The sequence below is a fragment of the Cherax quadricarinatus genome, chromosome 71 (assembly GCF_038502225.1).
Source record: "Cherax quadricarinatus isolate ZL_2023a chromosome 71, ASM3850222v1, whole genome shotgun sequence".
NCBI classification, from domain to species: Eukaryota; Metazoa; Arthropoda; class Malacostraca; order Decapoda; family Parastacidae; genus Cherax; species Cherax quadricarinatus.
In genome coordinates this window covers 22,998,480-23,021,322 of record NC_091362.1, presented here as the reverse complement: position 1 = coordinate 23,021,322, position 22,843 = coordinate 22,998,480, and the positions used below count along the sequence as shown (strand labels likewise).

The following is a 22,843-nucleotide window of genomic DNA, read 5'->3' as shown; positions in this document are numbered from 1 at the left end:
ACAGATAACTCTACATTAATTTTTTTATAAAAATTTCTAGCTCTGGAAGGTCAGAAGTTTAAGTTGTAGCACAGTCAACAACTCTTGTTCACTTGTATCTCATCAACTAAAAATATAATTTTAATAAAAACCCCTGTAGCTTCACTGTTTAATTTTCAGAATACATATATTACAGTTCTACAGTCTTAATCTGTACTATTAAAATAATTCTAGACCATCCACCACCACAATTTTTTTTAGGCTTGTAAATTAAATTGAAGCCAAGAATACAAAATCTTACATGGAGAAATTAGTGGTGAGCTTCTGCTCGATGTCTTGTAATGGTGTGCGGCAGCCTTGATGGGAATACTCCTCGTTATCATCCACAGAGGGAGAGCTATAAGACAATATTTAAATTAATAATTAATACCAAAAGGCACACTATATCTACACATGTATATATCAATTTTCAATCTTGCTTAGGATGCCTAATTCTAATATTGTATAAAAAGTTGAATTTTTTACTAAATTTTATTATAATTAATTTTCTTCTCATTAAATTATTTTGAAGTTAAGCACTGAAACTATTAAATTAGTAACAACTGCTCAGCTATTTATGGTTTTCACTAAAATAACTGCTCTTCAGAAAGATTTCATAAAAAATAATAACTTTATATATCATTCCATATTTAAAGTGGAATCTACTTACTCAATTAAACCTGCATACCTAACACAAACACTGACCAGAATAAAAAAAAATATTATCTGACTTGGCTTCCCAAATTAATGTTGGTGAATTACAATAAACCCATAACAGGTAAAATCTGGATAATGATTTGATCTATTTGGACAATTACCAAGCCGTGATAGGGAAACAGAGTGAAAGCCTCAAGTAAGGTCAATGCAAAGGATGGAAAGACAGCCAAGATCAGGTTAAATCACAAGAGTTCTGAATATTACAGCACTTGACAATGTAACTGAAGAGGCAAGTATCTCAGGGTAAGATTCAGATTAACCCGTAAACGGTCCAAACGTATATATACGTTTTTCAGCATTTGAAAGTATGTAAAAAAAGTAGATTTTTTTTTTTTTACATTTGAAAATGTGTAAAAAACTGATTTACTTTTTTTTTTTGTTATATTTGAAAATATGTAAAAAAAACGTAGATCTACTTTTGGAGCACTACACATGTGAACGTAGATCTGCTTGGACCGTTTACAGGGTAACAATGTTGTGCATTACAGCTCATTAAGACAATGCATATGCCCCAATATTTCAGACAGTTATGTACTTTTTGCTGGTTGCCCTCTTCAGTAATTTGAAATACTCTTTCTGACCTCAAGGAACACAATACAAGTGTTCATATTGCCAACAAGTGATGATAAAGACACTAATTGCAGTGAAGTCCTCTATTGGTACAATTTTCAGCTTTTTCAAGTATACTGTACTTGAAAAAGCTAACCCATAAGTGAAATGCTACACCAGTGAAGGACTCCACTGTAATTAATGTCTATCATCACTGAAGGTAAGTAAAATAGTTTACCACATTATCTAAGTAATGTGATGGTAATGTCATTACTTAGCAAGACATTATTCCAAGATGAGTGCACAGCAGTTGGAAGAATTCTGGACATAACTAATCATTATAATCATAATGAAGTGCTAAACCCTTAAGGGTCATACAGTGATGTGGATATAACTAAACTAGAACTTTATAATGTAAATGTGCCATTTCTCAATACAGTACTTACCTAAGAGAAGATTCTGTGATGGAATCTTGAGTTTCTTTAAAACTGATGTCTTCTAAATCATGAAGGTTGATCAAAGAGAGCTCATTTTGTGGGTTTTTCTTATTATTTTTTTCTGTGTTTATGTCACCTTCAGTTGTGGTCCCTATTTGCAAAGCTTCAAGTGCTTGTTCACCATCTCTTATTAGATGATCATGTGTACTCCCTTCATTTTTAATTTCTGAAAATATTTTTTTTAAGTACAGTAGGGCCCAAAATACAATGTTAATGCATTCCAGAAAATTCATCATAATTCGATCATTCGGTACTGGGAAATATTTTTCCATATGAAACAATGCATAATTAATTAATGTGATCCCGAGCCATAATATCCCATATCTGTATGGCAAGTGATACCTAAAACTCACAGGCCAGTGCATTAACCAGTGAGGCTTATGCTAACCTCCCTATGGTGTACAGAAATATACCTAGTTCAATGAATTTTATTAGAAAGCTGGCCAACTGGTTAATGCACTGGCCTGAGAGTTTTAGGACTCACCTGTCATGTGTTCAAGCCCCACCCATTCTATGACTTCATTTTTTACAAAAGTATATATGGGTAAATTGTCTCCTGCCCCAACACTGTAATGAGTGATTTAATAACTTTTTTATACACCTCACGTTCATTTGATAGGTGATAGTCAAAAGATGAACAACAGTACACAAGTTTATAAGTTTTAGGAAGATCACAAAAAAAAAAAAAATGGGAATAACTATACTAAAACATGAGGCATTATTTCCAGTGAAATTGGTCAGTAAAATGACTGAATAACATCCTTACCTATCACATCACTATGAGGCTCATGACCAATTGCTCCACTAAGCCTTTCATGTGATACTAAATTATTGACATCACTGCTGGTCATCAGATCATCCATACCATTGCTTGTGTATGCTTCATCAGCACCATTGCTTGTGCATGCTTCATCGGTACCATTGCAGGTAGGGCTTTCAGCTTTGCTAATAATGTCAACATCCAAATGTCTCCTGTATAATTAATAAAATATTGATAAACTTTTGTCAACATCCTGGCTAATAATTAAATATACAATTAAAAACACAGTCATTCCTACAACTTAGCCAATTTCAATAATTCAAAGTAAGTATTTGCTAAAGTCGTTTCCAAGACTAATTTAGAACATTCACAGGTTTTTTGCTGGAGCCATTTTGCTTTGGTCTGGCACATGACCCTGAACCGAGAAAAAGCAATAGCATTTCTCTGAAGATCATTCTTTCCTATGAATATCAATGTCAATGAGATAAGGGCAATATTTAATTATCGACTAAATTCTAAAACTCAAAATGATCCAAATCCAAAACAAAATTTATTTTACAGACAACATTACCTTGGAGAATCAAGAAGCATATTATCGGTGGATCCTCTCACACTTTCAAGTGAAGCACGAGACAAGCGACCATTTGGCATCAACTGACTGCTAGCAAGGCTGACAACATCTTCATCATATATTCTGTATCTGCCAATATAAAGTACAGGGTATTACTAATTGATATTTTAATTTTTTTTATTAACAAATTGTCCGTTTCCCACCAAGGCAAGGTGACCTGAAGAAGAAGCACTCATCACCGTTCACTCCATCACTGTCTTGCCAGAGGCACACCTACACTACAGTTAAAAAATAGCAACATCAACAGTCTTCCTCCTCCAGAGCACAAGCACTGTACTTCCCACCTCCAGGACTCAAGTCTGGCTTGCCGGTTTCCCGGAATCCCTTCATAATTGTTACTTTGATTACACTCCAACAGTACGTCAAGTCATAAAAACCATTTGTCTCCACTTGCTCATATCTAACATACTCGTGCACACTTGCTGGAAGTCCAAGCCCTTTGCACACAAAACCTCCTTTACCCCCTTCCTCCAACCTTTCCTAGACTGACTCCTACCCCACCTTCCTTCCACTACAGATTTATACTCTCACCAAGTCATTCTATTTTGTTCCATCCTCTTTAAATGTCTGAACCACACCTCAACAATCCCTCCTCAGGCCTCTGGATAATACTTTTAATAACCCTGCACCTCCTCCTAATTTCCAAACTAAGGATTCTCTGCATTATAATCACACTACACAGTGCCCTCAGACACAAAATCTCCACGGCCTCCAGCCTTCTCGTTGTAACTTTCACCACCCATGCTTCACACCCATATAAGAGCATTTGTATAACTATACTCTCATACATTCCCTCTTTGCTTCCATGGATAATGTTCTTTGTCTCCACAAACTACTCAGTGCACCACTCTCCTTTTGCCCCTCATCAATACTATGATTCACCTCATCTTTCACAGACCCATGTATACTGACAAGTCCATTCCCAAATATCTAAATACATTCACTTCCTCTATACTCCCTCCCTCCAATCTGATATCCAATCTTTCATTACCTAATTTTTTTGTTACCCTTATTTAGTATAATTAACTGTAGGTAGGTAGGTTGGTAGACAGCAACCACCCAGGGAAGTACTACCGTCCTGCCAGATGACTGTGAAACAGAAACCTGTAACTGTTTTGCATGATGGTAGGATTGCTGGTTTCTTTTTCTGTCTCATAAACACGCTAGATAACAGGGATATCTTGCTACTCCTACTTACACTTTGGTCACACTTCACAGACACGCACATGCATATATATATACATACATCTAGGTTTTTCTCCTTTTTCTAAATAGCTCTTGTTCTTCTTTATTTCTTCTATTGTCCATGGGGAAGTGGAAAAGAATCTTTCCTCCGTAAGCCATGCATGTCGTATGAGGCGACTAAAATGCCGGGAGCAATGGGCTAGTAACCCCTTCTCCTGTAGACACTTACTAAAAAAGAGAAGAAGAAAAACTTTATAAAACTGGGATGCTTAAATGTGCGTGGATGTAGTGCGGATGACAAGAAACAGATGATTGCTGATGTTATGAATGAAAAGAAGTTGGATGTCCTGGCCCTAAGCGAAACAAAGCTGAAGGGGGTAGGAGAGTTTCAGTGGGGGGAAATAAATGGGATTAAATCTGGAGTATCTGAGAGAGTTAGAGCAAAGGAAGGGGTAGCAGTAATGTTAAATGATCAGTTATGGAAGGAGAAAAGAGAATATGAATGTGTAAATTCAAGAATTATGTGGATTAAAGTAAAGGTTGGATGCGAGAAGTGGGTCATAATAAGCGTGTATGCACCTGGAGAAGAGAGGAATGCAGAGGAGAGAGAGAGATTTTGGGAGATGTTAAGTGAATGTATAGGAGCCTTTGAACCAAGTGAGAGAGTAATTGTGGTAGGGGACCTGAATGCTAAAGTAGGAGAAACTTTTAGAGAGGGTGTGGTAGGTAAGTTTGGGGTGCCAGGTGTAAATGATAATGGGAGCCCTTTGATTGAACTTTGTATAGAAAGGGGTTTAGTTATAGGTAATACATATTTTAAGAAAAAGAGGATAAATAAGTATACAAGATATGATGTAGGGCGAAATGACAGTAGTTTCTTGGATTATGTATTGGTAGATAAAAGACTGTTGAGTAGACTTCAGGATGTACATGTTTATAGAGGGGCCACAGATATATCAGATCACTTTCTAGTTGTAGCTACACTGAGAGTAAAAGGTAGATGGGATACAAGGAGAATAGAAGCATCAGGGAAGAGAGAGGTGAAGGTTTATAAACTAAAAGAGGAGGCAGTTAGGGTAAGATATAAACAGCTATTGGAGGATAGATGGGCTAATGAGAGCATAGGCAATGGGGTCGAAGAGGTATGGGGTAGGTTTAAAAATGTAGTGTTAGAGTGTTCAGCAGAAGTTTGTGGTTACAGGAAAGTGGGTGCGGGAGGGAAGAGGAGCGATTGGTGGAATGATGATGTAAAGAGAGTAGTAAGGGAGAAAAAGTTAGCATATGAGAAGTTTTTACAAAGTAGAAGTGATGCAAGGAGGGAAGAGTATATGGAGAAAAAGAGAGAGGTTAAGAGAGTGGTGAAGCAATGTAAAAAGAGAGCAAATGAGAGAGTGGGTGAGATGTTATCAACAAATTTTGTTGAAAATAAGAAAAAGTTTTGGAGTGAGATTAACAAGTTAAGAAAGCCTAGAGAACAAATGGATTTGTCAGTTAAAAATAGGAGAGGAGAGTTATTAAATGGAGAGTTAGAGGTATTGGGAAGATGGAGGGAATATTTTGAGGAATTGTTAAATGTTGATGAAGATAGGGAAGCTGTGATTTCGTGTATAGGGCAAGGAGGAATAACATCTTGTAGGAGTGAGGAAGAGCCAGTTGTGAGTGTGGGGGAAGTTCGTGAGGCAGTAGGTAAAATGAAAGGGGGTAAGGCAGCCGGGATTGATGGGATAAAGATAGAAATGTTAAAAGCAGGTGGGGATATAGTTTTGGAGTGGTTGGTGCAATTATTTAATAAATGTATGGAAGAGGGTAAGGTACCTAGGGATTGGCAGAGAGCATGCATAGTTCCTTTGTATAAAGGCAAAGGGGATAAAAGAGAGTGCAAAAATTATAGGGGGATAAGTCTGCTGAGTTATAGGTAGTAGGTTGGTAGACAGTAACCACCCAGGGAGGTACTACCGTCCTGCCAAGTGAGTGTAAAACGAAAGCCTGTGATTGTTTTACATGATGGTAGGATTGCTGATGTCTTTTGTCTGTCTCATAAATATGCAAGATTACAGGCATGTCTTGCTACTTCTACTTACACTTAGGTCACACTACACATACATGTACACATTTATTTATACACACTCATCTGAGTTTTCTTTGATTTTATCTTAATAGTTCTTGGTCTTATTACTTTTCCTTTTATATCCATGGGGAAGTGGAATAAGAATCTTTCCTCCGTAAGCCATGCGTGTTGTAAAAGTCAACTAAAATGCCGGGAACAATGGGCTAGTAACCCCTTTTCCTGTAAAGATTACTAAAAAGAATAAGAAGAAAATTGTTTTCTTTCTTTTTTGGGTCACCCTGCCTCGGTGGGAGACGGCCGACTTGTTGAAAAAAAAAAAAAAAAAAAAAAGTCTGCTGAGTATACCTGGTAAAGTGTATGGTCGAGTTATTATTGAAAGAATTAAGAGTAAGACGGAGAATAGGATAGCAGATGAACAAGGAGGCTTTAGGAAAGGTAGGGGGTGTGTGGACCAGGTGTTTACAGTGAAACATATAAGTGAACAGTATTTAGATAAGGCTAAAGAGGTCTTTGTGGCATTTATGGATTTGGAAAAGGCGTATGACAGGGTGGATAGGGGGGCAATGTGGCAGATGTTGCAAGTGTATGGTGTAGGAGGTAGGTTACTGAAAGCAGTGAAGAGTTTTTACGATGATAGTGAGGCTCAAGTTAGAGTATGTAGGGAAGAGGGAAATTATTTCCCAGTAAAAGTAGGCCTTAGACAAGGATGTGTGATGTCACCGTGGTTGTTTAATACTATATTTATAGATGGGGTTGTAAGAGAAGTAAATGCGAGGGTCTTGACAAGAGGTGTGGAGTTAAAAGATAAAGAATCACACACAAAGTGGGAGTTGTCACAGCTGCTCTTTGCTGATGACACTGTGCTCTTGGGAGATTCTGAAGAGAAGTTGCAGAGATTGGTGGATGAATTTGGTAGGGTGTGCAAAAGAAGAAAATTAAAGGTGAATACAGGAAAGAGTAAGGTTATGAGGATAACAAAAAGATTAGGTGATGAAAGATTGAATATCAGATTGGAGGGAGAGAGTATGGAGGAGGTGAATGTATTCAGATATTTGGGAGTGGACGTGTCAGCGGATGGGTCTATGAAAGATGAGGTGAATCATAGAATTGATGAGGGAAAAAGAGTGAGTGGTGCACTTAGGAGTCTGTGGAGACAAAGAACTTTGTCCTTGGAGGCAAAGAGGGGAATGTATGAGAGTATAGTTTTACCAACGCTCTTATATGGGTGTGAAGCATGGGTGATGAATGTTGCAGCGAGGAGAAGGCTGGAGGCAGTGGAGATGTCATGTCTGAGGGCAATGTGTGGTGTGAATATAATGCAGAGAATTCGTAGTTTGGAAGTTAGGAGGAGGTGCGGGATTACCAAAACTGTTGTCCAGAGGGCTGAGGAAGGGTTGTTGAGGTGGTTCGGACATGTAGAGAGAATGGAGCGAAACAGAATGACTTCAAGAGTGTATCAGTCTGTAGTGGAAGGAAGGCGGGGTAGGGGTCGGCCTAGGAAAGGTTGGAGAGAGGGGGTAAAGGAGGTTTTGTGTGCGAGGGGCTTGGACTTCCAGCAGGTATGCATGAGCGTGTTTGATAGGAGTGAATGGAGACAAATGGTTTTTAATACTTGACGTGCTGTTGGAGTGTGAGCAAAGTAACATTTATGAAGGGATTCAGGGAAACCGGCAGGCCGGACTTGAGTCCTGGAGATGGGAAGTACAGTGCCTGCACTCTGAAGGAGGGGTGTTAATGTTGCAGTTTAAAAACTGTAGTGTAAAGCACCCTTCTGGCAAGACAGTGATGGAGTGAATGATGATGAAAGTTTTTCTTTTTCGGGCCACCCTGCCTTGGTGGGAATCGGCCAGTGTGATAATAAAAAAAAAAAAATAACTTCACAATGCAGGAACACAGTATGTATAAGCAATTTTCATGTTTGGCAAAAAGAAAATTATTCTCAAAGATGTATGTATTAACAGAAAAGTAATCAATGATTCTACATCAGAAATATACCCAGTACTCCTGAACTGTCATTATAGTAGTGCATGGAAATTGTAATCCAAATAACCCACCAAACTGCAATATCCCCCATCCATATTTCAAAGTGTAGGCACTACTGTACTTCCTACCCTCAAGAGTGAAGTCCGGCTGACTGGTTTTCCCTGAATCTGTTCATGGATATGCTCTCACTAATAAATGTAAAAACTGCAATGGAAAAGACCAACTGTCCCCAGTGAAAAATAACACAATCACTCAAAAAACAAAAATGATAAAAACCAATGCTTTCATCAAATCCTTGTTTTAAATCAGAAAATCAATCCTAGCAAGGAAGGACATACTTAAAACCATAAGGATCTTCTACAAGTGATGCATCATCTTCATCGTCTTCTGGAGAGACGTATACTACTTCTAACATGATAGTTCCTTCTTGTGATGATAACAGTTGTACAGCCTCTACATGATTAACCTGTAATGTTATACACTATTAAATACTGCAATTTACATACTCTACCAAAAAAAAAAAAATGGATATAAATAAAAAAAAGTCTAATCCACAACAGATCAAAATAAGCACTGTATCCTCTTTGCTTTGTAAAGAGTTGAGAACAAAAATATATTATATAATTTGACACTAAAAAATGTAAATAATAACTATGTATGTAGAGCATGCATTAGCTAAAAGTTTAAAATTACAATTTTAACAAATTATGAATTAGGAAGAGCAAGTGTTCACTATTATTTACAAATTAAAGTTATACAGTAACTGACTGGTGTTTACTATTACTGCTCTAAAATTCAGTGCTTACCTCTTTCAAAGATATGCTATTGACAGAAAGTATAGCATCTCCAACATAGAGCTGTCCTGAACGGCTAGCAGGCGTATCAGGGTGAATAACAGAGATGAGGATTGGCACACCATGCTCTCGACCACCCTAGATATTATAATGATACCACAGTATCAATCATCTTACATGGTAAATGTGCAAACAGCAGCCACCTGTGGAGTACTATACTAGCATCCTCTTACATCAGCAGCTTCCTACAAAAGCAGTGACCCAAAGAAGGAAACACATTCACCATCACTACTTCCCTAGTCACCTTTCTAGAAGCATAGAGGTAAGAAGTCCTGCCTTAACAACACACATCAACAATTCTACCAATATAGGGGTGCTTAGTAGATTCTCCCTAGCCTTCCACTATCCCTCATCTATATCAATGGCTTTTCTAATGCCCCTTAGGAACTTATGCCAGTTCTGTTTGCAGATGACAACTTATATTATCTCCCATTTAGATCTAGTTGTCCTCAACAATACTGTTAATGACAAGATTGTAAATACGTATATCTACTTGGATGATTACCAACAAACTCACTCTTAACATTGCCAAGACTTTCTTTGTAAACAGAGTTAAAAATGTATAATCGAATATAATGGTAAATGATACACCCTGAAATTTACTTTCAAACAATTCCTTAATGAATCTACCATCTATTAGTCATTTTATAAGACTAACACTGCAGCACACTCTCCTATATCTTGCATCTTACAGACCCATATTACCATAATTTTACAAGCTCTTACTCTTGACTCCTACTAAGCAAAAATCTTAATAAAAAAATCTCTCAATCAAACTGGAATAAATTTTTCAAGTGCAATACATAATGGATATCATTACCAATAAATATTAAAAGTCCTAGGAGATACTGTAATAACATTATGACAGAACTATACTCACTGTAATAGACATACCAAGACCTTCATGTGGAGCCTTCTGCAAGGTTACAACCCTCCGTTGCTGTTGCTTACTTGGTCGTGATATTCCACCCCCATTCACTCCACACACATTCCCTTCTCCAGGCATCTAATAATGCAACAAGATATATCTTGGGTTACAAATGACAATCAGCTTTATTATATAACAGCAAATAAGAGATCAGGGACTTCATAATATGTTTCAAAATCCATATACAATGCCTAGTTTGGAAAATCAACTGTTAATTGATTACAGTATATTTATAGTATGTATTTTGAATCACCACTTTTACGATACATGAAATATACAAACTAAGAAATATACAACTAAGAAAATTAAAATTAAAAAAAAAAGAGCATACATAGTGCCAAGAGCCAGGTGACATGAAGTAAGAGGGAAGGAAGTGGTAGAAGCAGACTTGAGTAAAAGGGTTTGGTTTTCAGGAAGACTTGCCTAGAATGGGCCAGAAGGCTTGTTGCAATGCTCCTCTGTCCTTATGTTCTCAATCATAGCTATACTATTACCTTTTCTGCTTTATGTCACCACTGTGCATGCTCCATTCTTAGTTGTCTCTGCATTAGGACTAAAGCCACTCATGGTGAAATGTTTCTTTTGATAAATATCCTGAACAGTACACAAGAGCTTTTAGCCATATTATGGATAAAAATACAGTATGCATTAATTTCCAAGATCCAAAATGAACTTTTTAATAAATTTAGAGAGATTATGAATGAGAGAGATTACTGTATTTAACAACCCACATACTGAATTTTTATTTTATTAAGGATATGATACGGAATTTGTTCACTTTCCACACAACTTTATTACCTGTGATCCACGAGTAAAGCGACTTCGACAAGCTCTCACTACAGTCTTGTGTCGATGTAGATGAATCTCTGCTTCCAATTGGTGCCATAATTTGTCATGCTCTTCTCCACGCAGGTCTCTACCTAACAGCTGAATCTGCTGAATCCTGCAAAATATTTATTTTTAAACATTAATCTGATATTCAAACAAAATGTTCTGCCTAAGAATATAATACAGGTCGGCCATCACTAATCTGGCAATCAGTTATCCGGTTCCATCAGTAATCTGGCATAATTTCAAATTTCATCATTATACTGACTCAAATTTCATCATTATACTGACTCAGAAATTGTGCAGATGGTTGTAAATCCACAGCAGCAAGCCAGTGGAGGAGGAAGTAGTGATGAAAATGAGGAAGATGTAGCAGAAAGTCTCTCCTGATAGATTAATTAAAGGTATTCTAACCTAACCATTCTGTAATCTGGCAAACTCACTAATCCAGCACACTACAGGTCCCAATGATGCCGGATTAGTGATGGCAGACCTGTATACATATTTACATTTTTTTTTTTTTCAACAAACCGGCCGTATCCCACCAAGGCAGGGTGGCCCAAAAAGAAAAACGAAAGTTTCTCTTTTTAAATTTAGTAATTTATACGGGAGAAAGGGTTACTAGCCCCTTGCTCCTGGCATTTTAGTCGCCTCTTACAACACGCATGGCTTACGGAGGAAGAATTCTGTTCCACTTCCCCATGGAGATAAGAGAAAATAAACAAGAACAAGAACAAGAAAGAAAATAGAAGAAAACCCAGAGGGATGTGTATACAGTGGGCCCCCGCTTAACGATCACCTCCCAATGCGACCAATTATGTAAGTGTATTTATGTAAGTGCGTTTGTACGTATATGTTTGGGGGTCTGAAATGGACTAATCTACTTAACAATATTCCTTATGGGAACAAATTCGGTCAGTACTGGCACCTGAACAAATGTACTTCTGGAATGAAAAAATATCGTTAACCGGGGGTCCACTGCATATACATATATATGCTTGTACATGTATGTGTAGTGTGACCTAAGTGTAAGAAGTAGCAATCTTCTTTCAACAAACCGGCCGTATCCCACTAAGGCAGGGTGGCCCAAAAAGAAAAACAAAAGTTTCTCTTTTTAAATTTAGTAATTTATACGGGAGAAGGGGTTACTAGCCCCTTGCTCCTGGCATTTTAGTCGCCTCTTACAACACGCATGGCTTACGGAGGAAGAATTCTGTTCCACTTCCCCATGGAGATAAGAGGAAATAAACAAGAACAAGAACTAGAAAGAAAATAGAAGAAAACTCAGAGGGGTATGTATATATATGCTTGTACATGTATGTGTAGTGTGCCCTAAGTGCAAGTAGAAGTAGCAAGATGTACCTGAAATCTTGCATGTTTATGAGACAGAAAAAAGGACATCAGCAATCCTACCATCATGTAAAACAATTACAGGCTTTCGTTTTACACTCACTTGGCAGGACAGTAGTATCTCCCTGGGCAGTTGCTGTCATGAATGTAGTTGTCATAACAAATTTGCAGGCATTTGTATACAGTACATGGATTTTGGTTACCCAACAGTTTTAATGAAAGGCAGTTAGTGAATAAAATGTTATTCATTCTTCTTGCTCACTGGCTTTCCCATACCCAAATCTCTCTTTATTCAGGTCATTATTTCTTATGGCTGTCAATATTAGCAAGATTACAGTGATATAATACAGAGACAGTCTCTAAAATACACAATGAACCCATATCTGAAACAAAATTTATGAAAACTTAATCTAGCATTATTAATGGTTTCTAGTTTCACAGACCCTCTAGGAACATAACCCCACCTTGCAAATTTGTATGGACAACTGCATGTGATTTTAAGTATGATTTCCACATCCCTAAAAGGTGTTTTCAAACTACATACGAAAATTTTAGCCTTACTATACCAAATCACTTACCTTCCAGCTAACTCTTTGTCTAAGTATTTGGCAGCAAGTTTGGCTCCGTAGAGTTCCCCCTGAAGTCCTAGTATATATCGCCTCAACGAATCATTTTCTTTTCTAAGTATGGCAGCTTCGTGAGTTCCAATCATAACTTTTAAGCTTTCTAATCGCTGCTCCTCCAAATCTTTTTCCTAAAGAGGTACAATATAAAAGTAATTTCTCTGCTTTACAGTAAAATGATTTATCAGCTATGGCTTAATAACATAAAACTTATGGCGAACATTTTAGAAATCTAATTAAAGCATAGTAAATTTAAAAATTATACTTTTCACAAATGTATATTTAATCTACATGCTTAAAATTAAAAATATGATCAGTGTACGTATATATTTTTTTTCCTTCAACATGTCAGTCATCTCCCACCAAGGAAGGGTGATCCAAAAGTGAAACCCTTTCACTGTCATTCAACACTTTCACCATCACTGCCGGGTCACCAACTGGAAAAAACCATGGCTGGGACAGTACCGGCAAATCTTAGAACTAGAACCATCACTCACACATAATCACTGTCTTTGCAGAGCACCCAGATACGACAGCTTAGATGTCACTCCAAACAGCCAATATCCCAAACCCCTCCTTTAAAGTGCAGGCACTGTACTTCCCACCTCCAGAACTCAAGTCCAGTTTCCCTGAATCCCTTCACAAATTATTACTCTGCTTGCACCCCAACAGCTCATCAGGTCCCAAAAAACATTCGTCTCCATTCACCACTATCTAACACACTCACATATGCCTGCTGCATGTCCAAGTCCCTTTCACACAAAAACCTCTTTCACCCCCTCAATATATACTATTTTTTCAACAAACTGGCCATATCCCACTGAGGCAGGGTGACCTAAAAAGAAAAATGAAAGTTTCTCTTTTTAAATTTAATAATTAATACATGAGAAGGGGGTTACTAGCCCCTTGCTCTCGGCATTTTAGTCACCTCGTACAACATGCATGGCTAATGGAGGAAGAATTCTGTTCCATGTCTCCCATGGAGATATGTATATAGTACATACATAATTTTTTTTTTTTTTTAACAAGTTGGCCGTCTCCCACCGAGGCAGGGTGACCCAAAAAAGGAAAGAAAATCCCCCCCAAAAAAATACTTTCATCATCATTCAACACTTTCACCACACTCGCACATTATCACTGTTTTTGCAGAGGTGCTCAGAATACAACAGTTTAGAAGCATACACATATAAAGATACACAACATATCCCTCCAAACTGCCAATATCCCAAACCCCTCCTTTAAAGTGCAGGCATTGTACTTCCCACTTCCAGGACTCAAGTTCGACTATATGAAAATAACCGGTTTCCCTGAATCCCCTCACTAAATATTACCCTGCTCACACTCCAACAGATCGTCAGGTCCCAAGTACCATTCGTCTCCATTCACTCCTATCTAACACGCTCACGCACGCTTGCTAGAAGTCCAAGCCCCTTGCCCACAAAACCTCCTTTACCCCCTCTCTCCAACCCTTTCGAGGACGACCCCTACCCCGCCTTCCTTCCCCTATAGATTTATATGCTTTCCATGTCATTCTACTTTGATCCATTCTCTCTAAATGACCAAACCACCTCAACAACCCCTCTTCTGCCCTCTGACTAATACTTTTATTAAATTTTGATGTGTGTGTGCTTCTGGAAAGACAACTAGGGAACGAGTTTTAGTGACTAGGTTCTCCTTCTTTCCCTACCTTAATGGGAAATGGCAAATGTATTTAATAAAAGACTTCAGATATAATTATAAAACTTGTAGTATGGAAGTAAGGAGTATGGAAGAAGTGAATGTTTTTAGATATTTGGGAGTTGACGTGTCAGCGGATGGATTTATGAAGGATGAGGTTAATCATAGAACTGATGAAGGAAAAAAGATGAGTGGTGCATTGAGGTATATGTGGAGGCAAAAAATGTTATCTATGGAGGCAAAGAAGGGACTGTATGAAAGTATAGTAGTACCAACACTCTTATATGGGTGTGAAGCTTGGGTTGTAAATGCTGCAGCAAGGAGGCAGTTGGAGGCAGTGGAGATGTCCTGTCTAAGAGCAATGTGTGGTGTAAATATTATGCAGAAAATTCGGAGTTTGGAAATTAGGAGAAAGTGTGGAGTTAATAAAAGTATTAGTCAGAGGGCTGAAGAGGGTTTGTTGAGGTGGTTTGGTCATTTAGAGAGAATGGATCAAAGTAGAATGACATGGAGAGTGTATAAATCTGTAGGGGAAGGAAGGCAGGGAAGGGGTCGTCCTCGAAAAGGTTGGAGGGAGGGGGTAAAGGAGGTGTTGTGGGCGAGGGGTTTGGACTTCCAGCAAGTGTACATGAGCATGTTAGATAGAGTGAATGGAGACAAATGGTATTTGGGACCTGACGATCTGCTGAGTGTGAGCAGGGTAATATTTAGTGAAGGGATTCAGGGAAACCGGTTATTTTATATAACCGGACTTGAGTCCTGGAAATGGGAAGTACAATGCCTGCACTCTAAAGGAGGGGTTTGGGATATTGGCAATTTGGAGAGATATACAGTGGACCCTCGACCAACGATGGCATCGATTAACGATAAATCCGACTAGCAATACATTTTAACGCAAAAATTTTGCCTCGACTAGCGCTAAAAAACTCGACCAACACTATTCATTCTGTCTGAGACGCGTCCACTTCTGGCCAGTGTTTACAAGCCAGCCAGCCACCGCGGTCGCTTCCAAGCATACAATCGGAACACTTCATATTATCACAGCCTTTTTAGTTATTGCACCTGCAAAATAAGTCACCATGGGCCCAAGAAAGCTTCTAGTGCCAACCCTAAAGCAAAAAGGGTGAGAATTACTATGGATATGAAGAAAGAGATCATTGCTAAGTATGAAAGTGGAGTGCGTGTCTCCAAGCTGGCCAGGTTGTACACAAAACCCGAATCAACCATCGCTACTGTTGTGGGCAAGAAAACGGCAATCAAGGAAGCTGTTCTTGCCAAAGGTGCAACAATGTTTTCAAAACTGAGATCGCAAGTACTCGAAGATGTTGAGAGACTGTTATTGGTGTGGATAAACGAAAAACAGATAGCAGGAGATAGCATCTCTCAAGCGATCATATGTGAAAAGGCTAGGAAGTTGCATGACAATTTAATTAAATAAAAATGCCAGCAACTAGTGATGTGAGTGAATTTAAGGCCAGCAAAGGTTGGTTTGAGAGATTTAAAGGGAAGGGAAGTAACCCCGGAAAAGGACTTGCCACCTCAAGTCCTAATGGAAGGAGATTCCCCTTCTAAACACTAAGACCATCAACACTCTCCCCTCCTCCCATCCCATCAATCATCACCTGATCTTCAATAAAGGTAAGTGTCATGTAACTGTGCATGTCTTCTTCAGTTTGTGTGTATTAAAATAAATATTTCATGTGGTAAAAACAATTTTTTTTCATACTTTGGGGTGTCCTACACGGATTAATTTGATTTCCATTATTTCTTATGGGGAAAATTAACTTGACTAACGATAATTTTGACTAACGATGAGCTCTCAGGAACGGATTAATAGCGTTAATCGAGGGTCCACTGTATTGTGTATTTTTATACGTATACTATACTTCTAAACTGTTGTATTCTGGGCACCTCTGCAAAAACAGTGATTATGTGTGAGTGAGGTAAAAGTGGAAATAAATGGTATAAAATACCGACACAATGGCAATATAAACACAAATGCAGTATAATGTGATCCTTTATTGACTACGTTTCGCCCACACAGTGGGCTTTTTCAAGTCTGTTTGTGACTTGAAAAAGCCCACTGTGTGGGCGAAACGTAGTCAATATTATTATTATAATCAAAAAGAAGCGCTAAGCCACAAGGGCTATACAGCAACGTAGTCAATAAAGGATCACATTATACTGCATTTGTGTTTATATTGCCAGTGAGGTAAAAGTGTTGAATGATGATGAAAGTATTTTCTTTTTGGGGATTTTCTTTCTCTTTGGGTCACCCTGCCTCGGTGGGAGACGGCCGACTTGTTGAAAAAAAAAAAAAGTTTCTTATACATACAACAGTTTAAGAAAGACAACCTAACACCTTTGAAGATAAAGGAACAAGAGCTAAAACAAACATATATACAGTATACCTTAGTTCACATATTTTGAGTAGAGGCAAGAGATCATATATGTTTACAAAACAAAAAGTTTGCAGGATAATGTACAATATGCACTTTGTTGTGCTTGAGTTGTCAAAGAGAAAAGCCATTAATTGTTGCTGGTCTTCCCAAAGACCAAGTTTCTAGGAAGTCAAGTGCTGAGGCTTTTACAGGTTGATTTATTGCAATACATTATTATTATTATTATTATTATTATAATAAAGTGGGTGGGAAAGGTTGGGGGGATTTGGGGGAGGGTTGTTTTAGATTCGACGGCATAATCACCTGGCCCAGGCCTTTTCCAAGAGGTGGCCCGCCTTGGCTCCCTGCTGTGGGAGTGTCTCAGACCAATGTCTGCCATGGGAGGAGGTACAAGTACTTCCTCATCGTCTGGGACCAGTTGTCCCCAGGCCCAGCCTCACTCCCCACCCCCACAGGGCTTGGAGGAAGAAGCTAGGCACCTTGAGCTGCCTCAAACCTTGTCCACACTGGGCTTGAAGGGTGAGGCAGCTGCATAGGAGCAGACGATGTCAGAAGGTGCAAAGACATCAAGCACTACAGGATCCTTTTGGAGCCACACCCCAACTTTGGGCTAAAACCCAAGTGCTAGGGAAGCTCAAGAATGCCTCTTCTTGTGTGTGTTGCTGCTGCTACTTCACTTGTCAGTTGCACTCTGGAGGGGGGGGGGGGGTTGTGCTAAACTCATAGGGGTCACATAGCACCTGGGGAAATGGGAGGCATTCAGGTTTGATCCAAGGAAGGGGAGGGCAGGTCCAATTCCTTGAATGAAGAGTGCCTTCCATAGCTTGAATGCTAGTGTTCTCAGCTCACACACTGAGGTCCAGGGATCGATTCCCCGGTACGGCTGGAAAACACTAGGACACGTTTCCACAAGACACCTGCCATCCCTGTTCACCAGTAAAATGGGTACCTGGGTGTTTCTTGACTGGTGTGGGTCACATCCTGGGAAAAAATTGATCTAATCTGCCTGAAATGCTCTGCATAACAAGGGGCTTTCTATAGTAGTACAGTATGTCACTGATGCCAGTTAGGCCTGTATACCTTGTACATGTACTTGTAGAAAAAAAGATATTATTATTATTACCAGCATTAAGGAACCTACCTCTCTTGAGTGATTAGTGCAGTACAGTAATATATAATATACAATAAACTGTAGTCCAGGATTATGGCAGCATCCAGTGGGTGGTAGTGTATATTATTCTTAGCAATATGTGTTATTTTATCTCCTGTTGAAGCTGGAGTGTTTTTTGTCCATTAATCTGATGATTTTAAGTCTCTGTAAAATCATTATCATATTCTTCTTGCTTAAATGAAAAAAAATGCTACCTATATATTAATTATTTTAAAGGAAGAAATATGAAATATTCTTGAAACAAATATGAAAATTTAATCCCTTTGTTAATCATTGCAAAATAAAAAAAATAGATTAGATTTTCCTCTTTTGAAAAAAGCTAAGCCATGTTCAGCCATCAGGTGCACCGTACTGGCCACATCATGCGACATGCTTTATCTACCTTCCTACTCACTTAAAATATTGAATTTAAACTACAGTATAAAAAAACACAATGATGAGAAAGCTTAATCATATTATTTATGAAAAAGATCTTGACTTATTAATACTTACACATTCATCCTGTTTACAGCAGCACAAGCAAAGAAAGTAACCTCTAGTAAAAAGTCCAAGTTTTTAGATATTTGCTTAACAAATATGAGATAAATCTATATGTTACAAGAGTTCTGTAAATTACTATTTTTTTTTTTGTTTACAAATAAGTGAAAACAACTATACATTTTCAATATATACAGTACCCAAAGTGCAATGTACCAACCATGAAAACCATGGCTGTGGAAACACACTGAACATTGTAGTACTGACCTTCTAAGAATCATCTCTCTATATTTCAATAAAATATTATAGCTTTATTCATAAAAGTGTAGTTAATATAGTAATCTAAAGTCATTACCTTCCTTTTTTCTTATACTGTAGTACAGTACATTACTATTACCTACACTAATAACTCAATTTAAATTTTAACTATGTATACTAACTAGGCACTAAACAATACCAAGTCAGTAGAGGCTATTCTTAACAAGAACAAAGTAATGAAAGTGGAAGGTAGAGAAGGTACCATCTAGGCAGCATATGAAACAGGATTCAAAGACAAAGACCCAAGACTAAAACTGAAATATGTATTGGTCATAAGGTAATCGTATCTAAAATTAAAACATACTGATAAACTAATGAATATTCCAAGATGTGCCAAAAAAAACATACATTCAAGAACTATGAAATATGAATTACATAGAGAGAGAAAACATTTGAAAACCATTTCTTTCTTTCTTTCAACACACCGGCCGTATCCCACCGAGGCAGGGTGGCCCAAAAGGAAAAACAAAAGTTTCTCCTTTTACATTTAGTAATATATACAGGAGAAGGGGTTACTAGCCTCTTGCTCCCGGCATTTTAGTCGCCTCTTACAACACGCATGACTTACGGAGGAAGAATTCTGTTCCACTTCCCCTTGGAGGTAAGAGGAAATAAACAAGAACAAGAACTAGAAAGAAAATAGAAGAAAACCCAAAGGGGTGTGTGTATATATATGCTTGTACATGTATGTGTAGTGTGACCTAAGTGTAAGTAGAAGTAGCAAGACATACCTGAAATCTTGCATGTGTATGAGACAGAAAAAAAAAAAGACACCAGCAATCCTACCATCATGTAAAACAATTACAGGCTTCAGTTTTACACTCACTTGGCATTTTAGAGCATAAAACAATACAGAAAATGCAAACATTAAAGATTTCTTAACACTTAGCAACTAGGAAAAAAAGAAACCACAGAAATAAACCAAAGAAAAAAATGCTAAAAGTACATTTTAAAAGATTCTTTACAATTTAGTCAGATTGCTAGCATAAGACCCAAGTGGATGTAGTGGCTACAACCACAGCAAACCTCACTAAATTATATGACAAATGTAGAAATTGGAAAAACAGGCTATAGTTCTGTTGTAAATATGAACATGAAGGAAAAAAAGTGAGTGTGACACGGAGAATGTGAGAGAAGTATGTGACCATAAGTACAGAAGTATGAGTCAGCAATAAAAAAAAAGAGAATATTAAGTAAACTAGTATTGCACAATACTCACTATTTACAGTCATAAATCTACTGGTGAACTTTGCCTTTGAAAGCAACAAGTCAGTCAATAAATAAAATATTTTTACATACAGTATTACAAAATCATTTACCTGCTTTGACCTCTAAACATAATGTTGGAAGGGCTTGAGATGAAGGCACATAAGAGAAAAAATAAGGTACTGTACGCTAAAGTAAATACGTACAATACAGTACAACTATTTGCTAATTGGATTGTGGTTAACAGACTATACAATACTATATTAAAAATTTAAAATACCACAGAGAAAATTTAAATCAATTTATTAAATCTATTTTACAGACAGAAATTTCGTTATTAAGCATTTGAAAATGTTAAAATGAATCTGTAAGGTTTATAAAAATTACTAACCAATCGTTCTCTGATCTTCTCCGAGTCTTGAGTGTGAGCTGCTCCACCTGCGGAGTGTAACTTCAGTTGGCTAGAGTGAAGTTTCATTAACAGCTCTTTGCTCTCTGCCTCAGCCACCTGGCGAAAAGCATGACCTTCTGCACATTCATGGCGAAGGTGCACCAACTCTGCCTGATTTATTGGAATATTGCAAATTATATATACTATTAGATATCCTATGAGGTATATGATTTTATGCTAATATCAAATTTACACACATTCTATATGTACAGTATACTCTAAGGTATAACAACAATGCACCACTAGCAAAAACTGTATACAACTTATTAAAGTACATAACCAAAGTAAGAATAATAAACTATAATTTCGTTTACATAGAAAACACATTGTAACAAAGCATCACCTCAAGTTTAGCATTGGCCTGGAAAACCGTCTGTGCCTTGTGAGCGAGTTGTGCAAAACACGATGAGAGAGCTTCCAGTCTAGACCGTGCTTGTGCTTGAAAATCAGGCTCCTCTACATCATAGTGATCAACTTCACCTGTAATTAATTTATATTCTGTACAGTAATGCAGTCTCTTGTCATTCACACATCTACACATCTCCCAGATTTGGAAAGTAACTTCCTGAATTTCCAAAGTGAAAAGCCTGAATTTTGAATCTAAAAGGCTGTTAAATGTAGAACTGTATTAGATCCAATAATGACCCACTGATCCATAACATTAATAAAAGTTGAGCTTAGTATTACCTGTAGATACTAGCGAGAGGCTCTTTATCCAGGAAAAAAACTTTGTATATCTTTGGTTAAACCTCATTTATATTATGCTACACAGTTCTTGTTTCCATATTGCACAATGGACACAAATGTGCTGGGAAAATATACAGGGAAGAATGATGAGATTGATCCCATGTATTAGAAACCTTTCCTACAAAAATAGTCTGAAGGAACTAAATTTGCACCCTCTGGAAACATGTAGAATTAGGGGATGTTATCAAAGAGGATACCAGGAGGGTGTTCTGGGGGTCAACGCCCCTGCGGCCCATTCCACGACCAGGCCTCGTGGTAGATCAGGGTCTGATGTAAATAACAAGCCGAGTGTATCTAAGACAGGACTCATATGAATGGATTCTAGTTGGAATTAATTTAGTCATAAGATTAGTACGTATTATTATAATCATGGGGGAGCACTAAACCTGTAGGATTATACAGCGCCTGTGGTGGGGATGGAAGGTATTCAGGCTCAATTCACGGAACCGGAGCACAGACCCAATTCCCTAGATCAAAAGCCCCTCACCAACATCAAGGAACCTTCCTTGATGGGTAGATTCAGAGAGATATTGTAGAGGGAAGTACTGGTTTAAATAAACAGGTTGGACTGGTATATAAGTGGGTGTGGTTGGACGAGTTGGTCCAATATGCCTACTGCAGTGTTTCTTCAGTTTTGTTTTATGTGTTAGTTCCTTGGATCAAGAGCACCTCACCAGAATCAAGGAACCTTCTATGAAGGAAGAAAGTCCAATTATTTTGGTATGTCATGTGGAAATGGCATGGTGATTCCGACAAGATATGGAAGACACTTATGTACAGTTCAGGATTGAAGAAGTCACTCGTGGCGAAACGTTTCCTTTATTAAATGTCCTGAACTGTACATAAGTGTCTTTTTCCACATCTAGCAAATCATATTGACGTGACAAACCCTACCATGAGGAAAGATTAGCTTTATTTACCACTGTCTTATTATCACTGCATAAACCTTCCAAATTCATGTGAGCTGACGTAAATGAGTTGACCTTACCTATGAGGAGGTCAAGGTCAACGAAGGACTTGTCAAACTCCTTCTCTAGTAGGTCCAGCCAGCGGAAAGTGACGTTTGTGGCCGCCATGACACCTCTGCCAGCTGGTCACTGTAAACAAAACAATAATAATATCTCTACATATATCACAAGACAATTATTCTTATGCAGTAGTGCAGTGGAAAATTACTTTACTTATTTTTAATAGCATTAATGTTCATTAAAACATAATAAGAAATAACGCAAAGTTCATGCAAAAAAGAGTCATATCATATACACATTATATAATATACAAATATATAATGAATTATATATTACTTCATAATTACATAAGCCAATAAGATGCTTATGAAGGTTATATATGCCTTGAGGAGTGTTTCGGTTCACATAAAAACAGACCTCGTGAAGATAGGCTTT

At 37.8% G+C, this 22,843-nt stretch overlaps 1 protein-coding gene across 1 annotated transcript in view; it reads right to left on the bottom strand.

Moving 5' to 3' along the window:
• LOC128700390 (Golgi-associated PDZ and coiled-coil motif-containing protein) overlaps positions 1-22,543 on the bottom strand; it is a 34,504-nt gene extending 11,961 nt beyond the window's left edge. Inside the window, exons 1-12 of the mRNA XM_053793582.2 lie at positions 22,429-22,543; positions 21,037-21,173; positions 20,634-20,804; positions 12,947-13,122; positions 10,989-11,133; positions 10,143-10,268; positions 9,215-9,340; positions 8,747-8,874; positions 3,113-3,241; positions 2,548-2,753; positions 1,731-1,947; positions 281-376 (exon numbers count right to left, since the gene is read on the bottom strand). Of these exons, the coding sequence (XP_053649557.1) occupies positions 281-376; positions 1,731-1,947; positions 2,548-2,753; positions 3,113-3,241; positions 8,747-8,874; positions 9,215-9,340; positions 10,143-10,268; positions 10,989-11,133; positions 12,947-13,122; positions 20,634-20,804; positions 21,037-21,173; positions 22,429-22,516 (1,745 nt within the window). The 5' untranslated portion in view covers positions 22,517-22,543. The remainder of the gene's footprint in view (positions 1-280; positions 377-1,730; positions 1,948-2,547; positions 2,754-3,112; positions 3,242-8,746; positions 8,875-9,214; positions 9,341-10,142; positions 10,269-10,988; positions 11,134-12,946; positions 13,123-20,633; positions 20,805-21,036; positions 21,174-22,428) is intronic.
• Positions 22,544-22,843: the final 300 nt, after the last annotated feature.